Consider the following 10,698-nt stretch of genomic DNA (forward strand, 5'->3'; position numbering starts at 1 on the left):
TCTCTTGGATTGTAAGTTACTGGAAGGCAGGGCTCTAAGAAGCATGAGGAACTCTTTCTAATAAGAATCCATAAAAGTAGATGCTGTTTGATGATCACGAGGATAGCATGCAAAGCCACTCAAATAATAGGCAAAGTTTAATACTTCATATCTTGACTTCAGCCCTTGGCATGTAGTTACACCATTTTATCCACCCAAACACCCAGTCATTTCCACACCTGATGTGGTTGGTAGCACCCTAGAGTGCTGTTTGCTCTGACCTGGTCTTGGTTCTACAAACTCATGCTACAGCCATCGCTGGGGATCGTGCCTTTCACTGAAGCCTATGCAGTGAGGGGCCAGGCGTAGGTGTGCATTCACGTGTGCAGAGCATGACCGGCGACCGGCGCCGCATCTCAGCCATACTTACTTGGTGAGGTGGGGGACGCTGCACCTCCTTCCGCTGACGTGGTCGGAGGCTTTGTGTCTGGCACCGGCAGAGGCACAGGCCTGGCCATCGGTGGTGGCGGCGGTGGTGGCAACATGGGGGTGGGGAGGAATGGGTTGTGCACTTTGCCTTGGCTACTCCCGTTGGGCTGCCAGGGTGGGAACCAAACAAAAAACGCACAAGAGAAAGAAGACACAGACAGAACCATTAGCCGCTTCGGAAAACAAAAGATTCCTTAGGCACCTTTCACGTAAATTACTAAGTATTCTAGCTACTTGAATTCTTCCATACGAGCATATGGATGAAGAGCTGTGGGTTGTTCTTAAGGCATTCCCCAAAAGTACAGTCTTAGGCACACATGCTCAATGCACCCTAAGCTTACCTCTTGAACTACTCTGACCTTCTTTGCATTCTAGAAAATGACCTGCCAACTTTTGCTTGGTATGTTTTGATTCTGTATTAACTGTGACTTTTGTCATCATTCTCATGATTATTGAATATTGATTTAATATATAAATGTTTTATAGATTGCGGAATTATTCCATCACGTCTATTTATACAGATATAACAAAGTTTCCTAAATATGCCTTTGAGATTAAAAAAATATTTTATTTTCACTCTTCAAAGTTGATATTATATAACATTTAATAAATATGTTAAGTGAACATAAAAAATTTCTTTCACATATTGTATAACATCAGGCACAGAAACTTTAGAATTCAGCTGTCAAAATTCTGCTAAGGAAAAATATCACTTCTAATTTTGATTTAAATTATATAAGCATATGCCTTAAGAGTCATATTTATCTGGCTGCCTGATGTTAGAACAACCAAGTAACAGCTCTTTAACAAAAGAAAAGTTGCCTTCTGAAGAAAGCAATAAAATCCATTTATTTTTGAGTTTTTCAAAACAGTCCCGTGAAGGACCTGCCTTAAACCCTATAAAATTTTGATCAAAATGCAAAACTGGTCATTTGATAGTTATAGGGGATGATGTCAGGACTATTAAAAAAGAGTTAGAAATTTTAAAAGTCAGATGCTTGATGCTGGTGATCACTTCAGCTTTCCATGGCTTCCCAAGTGGCCTTTCTGCCTCTGGTCTTCAGTGACACTATTCAACCAACAATAACAGCTCCTCTTTAGGCTCTAGTCCTGAATCAAAATTCAGTTGCTGGCCCAGGCTTTTAAGTTTAAGCTTAGTAATTCTGCAGAGGAAGTATCACTGCCTCATCAACATTCACTTATATATTTAGTATTGTTCCTCAAAGACAATCTCATCTGACAGTCAGAATGTTGTGCTTTCTTGCCAACAAACTTGCCTGTGTGTCATTTCTGAGTGGGCTAAAAGTCCACAAGTGAATGCTTTAGAATAAGCCAAGCAAATGAATACACAAGCAAAAAGAAAAAAGGGTCCATATTGATTTGTTGTCTAGACAGAAATGTATCTGCTAACACATCACCAGACATTAGTCAAAGCTGCCTGTTCTGTCTCAGATATGCAGAATCAGGTATTTCTTCGAGGGAAGAAAATCGGTGATAGGGTCGTGTGATATAATATTCTAAATTAGGCAGTAATAATTATGGCCCATCTGTGGCTTCATTACAGTTATTAGGAGAAAAGGAAAAATCACATTTGGCTTTATGCTGGTCATTATTTCCAATTCATTGTTATTATTATTGGCCTTGGGATAGAGCTCTCCATTGCAAACATTTGGTTCTATATTTGAAATAAAATTTGTGATTTTAAAAAATCACTTTTACATTAGGAATATTGTTTCAAATTGTGATTTGGTTTATTTGAGAAAGACTGAAAACCTCCATTCGAAACTACTGAATACTATTTAGCTTTATACAAAGATAAGTGGGAAAGATAACTACTTGCAGAAATAACAAACTATAATAAACTACTTCTAGAATCTTGAGTTCAAGTACTGGTCAACTTGATGTAAAGTGTTAGAGGACTATTTTTTTAAAAATATCAACTTAGTTGATCTGAAACATCTGTGCCCCCTCCTCCCCCTACCTCTCCCTACCACCCAAAATCATTATTTCAAACTATTTGGTCTTTCTATTTTGTTAACTGCGTGAGCCCTTGGGTTAGTATGCATGAGGTGGAATTATCTGCCCACAGACCTTAGAAGGTTACACAGTTCACCCTTGAGATGATTTATATCCATAAACTTGACAGTTGCGAAGTTAACACAAACACTGTTTTTAAACCCTGGCCAATCCCTCTTAGAGTAAGTTAACTTTCCCACAATCTAGAATAAATATGACATTTGCCTGCAGTCAGTCAACACAACATCAGAGCACAACGTCATATGGTCATAAGGTCTTCCCTTGTTATTTTTACGTTCGGTTAATATTTCTAAAAAATTGAAAAAAAAAAAAAAAGAAGTTTCCTTACATTGAGGAACCCCACCTGTCCAGCCTGCTGACCAGCATCAGGGCAGACAAGTTGGACAAACTCTTTCAGCGTCTCCTGAGGGTGATAGCGGATGGCTGGGTGGGAGAAGTAAGGCCCAGGCTGCTGGATGATGGGTGATGTTGGAAAATGAAGAGTTGATGGTGTCGCATGTGGACTTGCTGTAGGAAAAGAAAACATCAGAGTTAATAAGAGAAAGACTTGTTTTGCCACAGCTTTTAAACTGGATTCAACTTCCTTTTAAAATTTCTTCTCCTGACCCAATTCCTAGTAACTGCTCGTGTGACAGCATTTAACACTGGAGAGGTCTGATAGATTTTCTTCCTTAAAGCTCTAAGACAAACATGGAGGCTAGATTAGGGTAGAGTTTCAAGCTGTCTTTCTATTTTCAGTGGACATGAGTTATAAAGGCATTAATAATCCTTGGTGAAGCTGAAGATTATTCATTACCTTAAGAGCCTTTTTAATGAAGCAGGCAATAAAAAATGTATTTGGTAGATTAGACCTGATTTAATTGACATTACATATGACAAATTCTAGTTTGCACATATGGATCCCCTTTCATGCTGAGATTTCCATAGACAATAATTCATTGTTAAAGCTCTTATACTCCTTTCAAGGAAATTTCTCGGGACTAATTCAGGATGAAATTTTTTGAAGTCTGTAGTAAATGATCACTTAATGAACCCATGCAATTTGGGTGCCTCACTTTACATAGAAGGTTTATGTTGCCTTTTTTTTTGGCCATTTCAAAGCCAAACTCAGAAACGCACAGATGTTAGTTATAGCAGGGGAACCCACAGGCTGAGTAGGTAGGCAGTGACCCCTGCTAAATTGTTAGCCCTCTGCTCATACGAACTAATGAAAGGCTCAGACAACCATCATTCCCTTATATTTGAACCCTGCTGAGTTTCACTGATATAGGAAGAAGATTACATTAGATTTAAAAAACGTATGTGAGGTGCTTAATAACTTTTCCCGGGAATATTTCTGCCCTTGAAGTGGAAGGGTGATTCGTGAAGCCTGCTGAAGGGTAAGAACAGCACATGGGAAGGGCTGAAGACACTCAAACCAAGTAACGCCGAGATGGCGGCTCTCACTCCCCAATGAGGGCCAGAAAAACAACTGCCAAGTAAAAGCAGATGAGAGTATTTATTTTTCCTTTACTTTTTGCAGTTTAAATCTTTAAACTCAAGAAGGCCCTGCAAAGAGAAAACAAAGGAATACCCAAATATTTGGAAAGTAAGACTTTCCTAATATTGAGGGTGACTCATAAAACGAAGAACAACTAAGTGAGACTGGCCACACTTTCTACCCCATCCCATCTGTCAAAAAAGGATGCATCTCTATTGATCCCCGGACACGGGATTTTTGTTCCCTACTGTATCTGTAGGACTGGAGCATTTTCTGACTAATAATTAGAGTGGCTAGGACTCTGAGGTTCAGAATAGCATCTGTAGTTTTTAAAGAGTAGAAATAGGAGTTTGGAGTGGAAACAAGAGTCCAGTCCATACGTTGCAGATGACCTGATGGGATCCTTTCATTCATGCAACCTTTAATCTATCCAAAAATATTCCAAGGCTCCTACTATGGGCTTGGGATACAACACTGAGACAATACAAAGTTTTGTCTTCAGTCACATAATTGAGGGCATCTTGAACATAACCCATTCGAACTAGAATTCTTGTCACCTTCCACCCCTCATACTGGCTCTTCTCTCTTCTCCCTATTAGTAAATAGCTTTTCCGTCCATTTAATGATTCACTGTCATATCCCTCGAACAGTGTCTGGCACTCAGTAAATATTTGTTGATGGTACAATGAATGATTAAATATATGAGTGGTACAGAAATTAATAAAGTAACCATACAAATAAATATAAACTTAAAAAAATATTTTTAACCTGGCAAACAGCCAGAGAGCTTGTAGAAAATCTGGTAAAACCTAGGGCTTCATACACTGAATGGTAAATCTTGGAATCCATTACTGTCTGAGTTAAAATCTGCAGCTAAAAAGTTAAATGGCTCTGGTCATCTCTTACTTTGCAAATTGTGCTTTAAAGAACCCAAGGAATTTTTTCATCTAATATGGTATGGTCATCTTTGCTGGTAGCAAGAAGCTTTGACCCAGTGCCGTGCATTTGACCGAACAGTTTCTAGTTAGAGCTGGAATGTGGCATCTCCCAAATGAGGCTGGGAATGTACTGAGCACAACAAAATGATACACTCAACTTTTACCGCATGTCAAACACAAAGGTGGCAACTCCATTGTCAAGAGCCCCCAGGAAGCAGACCTTAATGATAAAGTGGCAATGCTTCAGGTGCTCAATGGAAAGTGATGAATGATTGTGAGATTATGAAATTGTGGTGGCCAGCAGAGAATGCTGCCCAAGGGAAAAAATTCACTTGAGCAAAGACTAGACAGATAAAAGTTAGAGAAACCTGACAGAGGAAATAATTCAACAGGACCGTGGAATCCCTCCCTTAATTGTTAATAAGCATCCTTGCCCTCCTGTTGTTGCTGCTGTTGTTAAATATGTAAAAGAAAATCATTAACAACTTGAATGTAGACCTTAGTTTCTTTATTACATTTTACTAAAAACAATTTATTCACCTTTTTCCTGTGTCACAGAGTTTATTTTAACATAGACCTAAGAACACATGGTACTATATGGAGTTAATTCCACAACGGTTGATTTATAAGGATCAATTAATTCTTAATTAATACCAGGAAATCATTTAGCCTGTAGATTCACATTAGACAACTGCTGAGTCTGCACTGCAAAGGGTCATCCTTCACAAACCCTACTTTCTCATGCCTTGGACATTCTGGTTCAGCCATTAGTCCACTGTGGAACTGGATATAAATCATTCAAGATCCTGAGCTTTAATTTCTTCAAACAGAAAACAGTTGTGTTACAGACATTACAAAGTACTATTAAATATTATTAAATACCCACTATTTCTCTGGATAACCTGCTAGCAGCACTCTTTTCCTGAACAATGAGACTGCATTGGGTTCTTCCATTGCTCTAAAGCTCAGACTTAAGATTTTAGCCATGTCTAAATTTGGTTTTCCTCCTTCCCTATTTCTTGTTTTCTCCCTTTTATCTTGGATTAGATGTTTTCAGTGTGCCTAAGTTTTTGTCCAAGTAGTTGCAAATTATTTTAGAAAGTGTCACTGGGGTTAAATCAGTCAACAAATCATTCAATCAGCAAAATTCATTAAATGTATTTTGAGATGGTCAGCTCAGGCCCTAGAGAAGAGAAAATACCATTGTGAATCTGGCATGGTGCTAATGCAATGCAGGAAAAATGGTATGAGTCCAAATTTTTGACGCAGAAAAACATCTCTTATGGATGTGTGTGTGTGAGTAGTTGACACAATAAAAAATTATAGCACATTATGTAAATGCATATTTAGATCCTTTAAAATGTGCATTATTTACTTGAGAGTCAATAAAGGCTTTTCTCAAGTGGTTACAGTTTATTGCAATGCATCCATCTGTATCCAGGCTGATGTTAATACAATTTTGTGTATTAAAAGGCACTACAAAATTGGCTGCTTCTGGGGTCTAATACCTTAGGCCAGGAGCAGCAGAAAGTGTCAGAAACACTCCATTCTGGATGGATCTCACTACTAGTTTAAACTTTAACCAGAGGCCAAACTAGTTTCAAACAACTGCTTGGGCTTTTCACAAAGAATACCAGTAGGATGGGAAGGAAGGAAATTTGATCAGGTTTCTTTGGCTGGAATGGCCCTGCCTACACGTTCTGAACAAAGTAGCCACAGTTAAAGAAGCAGAGACCCAGAATTTCCCAAAGCTGTAGGCTCAGTTATTTATTGCAAAATGATCATATTACTGGATACTTAAAAACAAGAAAGCAGGTCAGTCAGGTTGGTTTACCTGTTTGCACACCACCCACCCACCACCCCACACAGTGGCCCCGATTATTTAAAGGACTTTCCTGGTTTTAGCTTGAAAGAGAAAACGTTTAAAATTCAATGTGATTGAGTATATATATTTTTAACTTAAAAAAATTCTTCCTTCTTTAAGGCAGAATTGATTAAGACTGGGGAAGGAGAAGGTCAAGGTCATTACTGTTTTATTGTGTATGTTGAGAGACTTTTTGTGGTCCAACAATTGATTCGCGGTCTGAGAGTCCACTATAGGGAGGAGGCTTTATGGACACATTTCTAGCTCAAAGAAGAGAAATATGCTCTTCTATTTAGCCCTGACATTGCCTTAATTCCTTTATTTCTTGTCCATGAACCACTGCAGACTCTCACGGACTGGACAGAGACTTGGATTCTTTTCATGTTAGCTTTTGCTTTCCGGAACCAGCCCTTAGATCCTAGTCTCTCTTTTATAGGAGGCTCCAAAGATAAGCTTTCAAGAGAGCAGTGCAAACAATAAAATCTAATCCTCCTTCAGGTGCAGCGTGCTCTTAAGACAGCGTTACACACAGCCTTCTTCCCTCACAGAATGAATGACCACTCCCAAGCCCTGGCACTTGCGAAACTTCAGTCTTACTGTTAATTGACACTGTCTGTGGCAACAGGTGAGATTCCAAAATGTTTGTTTCACTCTGTTAGCACCATTAGAAGAAAAGCTACTCATCTGTCTTCAGTGGTACGATGTTTAGACAAAAATAACCATTTCCATAAAGTACAAGGTGGCATTAAGAACTCCTGACTACTCGTATTTAAAAGTAAAGATTTTAATAAGGCAGAGCTCTAAAAGGAGCAGAAAGTGGAAGAAAAAAATTGTGCTTAAAAAAAAAAGCCTTCTCTAAGGGCAAACGGAACCTGAATTGTTTGGGTTGTCAACTACTATGCAGTTTGCTTCTTCAGAAATTCAAAACCACAATATATAACAACATGATAGCCTACCTAAAGCTGAGAAATCTATCTTAATGGTCCATGGCTATAATTTATAAATCATGCATGAGTCAGACCTGCCATTTATGAAAGCCTAGAAGTTTGGAGTTATGGGATTTATTTTAACAGAGACACAAGGAACGAGGAATTGGCAATGGTTTTCAAGCCTTTGGGAGGTGGAACCTTTTCTAAATAACAAACCTGTGACTCAAGCCAAGGTTTTCAAAACATATAGTACGCATCTTTAACATCACTGAGAGGCATGCAAAAGAACCTGGGTATGTCAAATAAGAGAAATATATGACATCACATGACTTGCAAAACACCAGTATTTTTATATTATTGCTACCAAACAAAGTAACTTGCTGTTACAGTAGATTTCCATGATAACTAATATATTCTATTCCATTTGAGTTAAGGTAGAGGTTCAGGGTAGAGATCAAATTCCAATATCTTTTGGTCTGTTTTTAACCAAAAAAAAAAAAAAAAAATAGAGAGAGGGGTGAGGGGCAGGCCAAGGTCTTTTAAAATTTTGATTTAGATCAATTTTAGCTCTTGAAATACTTTTCTTGCTCAAATGCCCTGGTTTATAGTCTAGACCAGGGGTTGGCAAACATTTTCTGTAAAGGCCATAGAGGACACAGTTTAGGCTTTGAAGGCCTCATGGTTTTTGCTGCAATTACTTGACTCTGCCACTAAACGCAGGAGCAGCCATAGATATTACATAAACAAATCAGTGTAGCCATGTTCCAATACAGTTTTATTTTAAAAAACAGGAAGAGGGCTAGATTTGACTGGTGGGCCATAGTTTGATGGCCCCTGGTATAGACCCACATAATTCCTGTTCACCCTCCAAACACCTGCAACGCTCTGCTTGTGAGTTGTGCACCAGACAATCACTGTTCCTTCCACCTCTTCCCTACCAAACTGCATCCTTGTCCCAGCTGGCCTTTCTGCTAGAGCCTCACCTTTTTTGAAGGCTTCCAAAGCAACCTGCTTGCCATCTGTATCTCCACGAACTATCCACTGTCACTCTTTGATTGTCCCTTTTCACCATTATTTAACATGCCTTGTGTATGTGCTGGTTTCCCACATCCATGTGTATATCATGTCAGATTAAACATATGAGTCAGAAAAGTAGTAGATAACCGACAAGGACCTACTGTGTAGCACAGGGAACTATATACTCAATATTTTGTAATAACCTATAAGGGAAAAGAATCTGAAAAAGAATATATTTATATATATAAATTTATATATATATATGTATAACTGAACCACTGTGCTGTATGTATACCTGAAACTAACAGGATGCTGTAAATCAACTATAGTTTAATAAAAAGAAAAGAAAGGAAAGAGAAGAGAAGAAAAGTAGAGTGATATAAGGACCATGGTCTTTGGAGTCAGATAGACATGGATTTAAATTTTAGCTCTATCATTTCCAGCTGTGATTCAAGTTTCCAAGCTTCTCTCAGTTTGCCATCTGTATAATGGGGCTTACACCTCATAGATTTGTTTTGAGGATTCAATGGGACAATGTATATAAGGCATATGGAGCAGCTCCTGACCATATGGTTAAGTGATCATCAATAAACAGCTTCTTTTACTTGTAATACTATTATAGGTAAGGATGGGTATGGGGATGAGAAATGACTAAATTGGAATTTGCTCCTTTGTGCTAGGGACCTGTTCAAATCGTAGAATACACAGGGGGAAGGGAACAGTGGAGTAAGAGGCACCTGTTGCCTATCTGTCTCTTGGACAAATGAGTGCATAAATATTGATAAAAGAGTATGAGCTAACAATATGGATATGACATGAGGGTCTTGAAAAAAGTTCCATCAACAACAAAATGCAAAACCAAAGCAACAGAAGCAACCTTGGTGTAAAAGTCATAGATTCCATAGAAACAATGACTGTAAAGGCTCTTTTTGGATGAAATACACCTTGAATCCCTACCTTTGCTTAAATCTTAGACTCTAAGACTTAACCTAGAAACTTAGAACTATGGGGCTATCTCCCTCTAGACTCTATTTTTTACTTAGACCTATAATCCTTAAGTGTCCATCCTGACCTCCCCCTTTACCATGTAGACCCCTGCTACCTAGGTACACTTCTGACCTAATCAGATTCTGAGCATGGCCTCGTCATAGCCTCATACAATGGAGATCTCTACCACTGCCCTTAAATGTCCCACTGTGTTAGTTATTGGGAGTTGCTTATCAGAGAGCCAATATATGTTAACTGCTTAAAAAGTTTTTTAGAAGCTCTCGGGTACTTTTTAGGAAAATTTTCTAGTTAGATAAAGAGACTTGGGTTTTAATTTTGTTGCTGTCTCTACCTGGCTTTAAATGTGGGCAACTTCTCTTTCCTCTGGTTCTTTCATCTGCAAAATGAGGTTTGAACGAAACAGTTGCTGAAGCTCATCTAGCTTTAAATTTCAATGAAATTCAGTCTCTGGGATTACATTTACAAATCACAGTACAACTGATCCATATGTAACAACACTGAAATCTAAAAAATGTGAAACAAGGGAGTATGTGGGGTTTTAAAAAAAATTTATTTTAATTTATTTATTTTTGGCTGCATTGGGTCTTCGTAGCTGTGCACAGGCTTTCTCTAGTTGTGGTGAGCGGGGGCTACTCTTTGTTGTGGTGCGCGGGCTTCTCATTGTGGTGGCTTCTCTTGTTGCAGAGCACGGGCTCTAGGCACACGGGCTTCAGTAGTTGTGGCTCGCGGGCTCTAGAGCGCAGGCTCAGTAGTTGTGGCGCACGGGCTTAGTTGCTCCGCGGCACATGGGATCTTCCCGGACCAGGGATCGAACCCGTGTCCCCTGCATTGGCAGGCAGATTCTTAACCACTGTGCCACCAGGGAAGTCCCGGGAGTATGTGGTTTTTAAAAGAAATTATTTTTTAAACGTTTCTGGGATATTAGGTTCTAGGGTATATCTGGACTCAGTCTCTAGG

At 38.9% G+C, this 10,698-nt stretch overlaps 1 protein-coding gene across 3 annotated transcripts in view; it reads right to left on the reverse strand.

Annotated features, from left to right (window-relative positions):
* NFIA (nuclear factor I A) overlaps window positions 1–10,698 on the reverse strand; it is a 391,209-nt gene that overhangs the window by 60,941 nt on the left and 319,570 nt on the right. For all 3 annotated transcript variants that reach the window (XM_082834089.1, XM_082834088.1, XM_082834087.1), the window contains exons 8-9: window positions 2,834–3,012; window positions 410–575 (exon numbers count right to left, since the gene is read on the reverse strand). In XM_082834089.1, the coding sequence (XP_082690215.1) occupies window positions 410–575; window positions 2,834–3,012 (345 nt within the window). The remainder of the gene's footprint in view (window positions 1–409; window positions 576–2,833; window positions 3,013–10,698) is intronic.

The sequence above is a fragment of the Leucopleurus acutus genome (genome assembly GCF_964270905.1).
Source record: "Leucopleurus acutus genome assembly, chromosome: 2".
Taxonomy (NCBI): domain Eukaryota; kingdom Metazoa; phylum Chordata; class Mammalia; order Artiodactyla; family Delphinidae; genus Leucopleurus; species Leucopleurus acutus.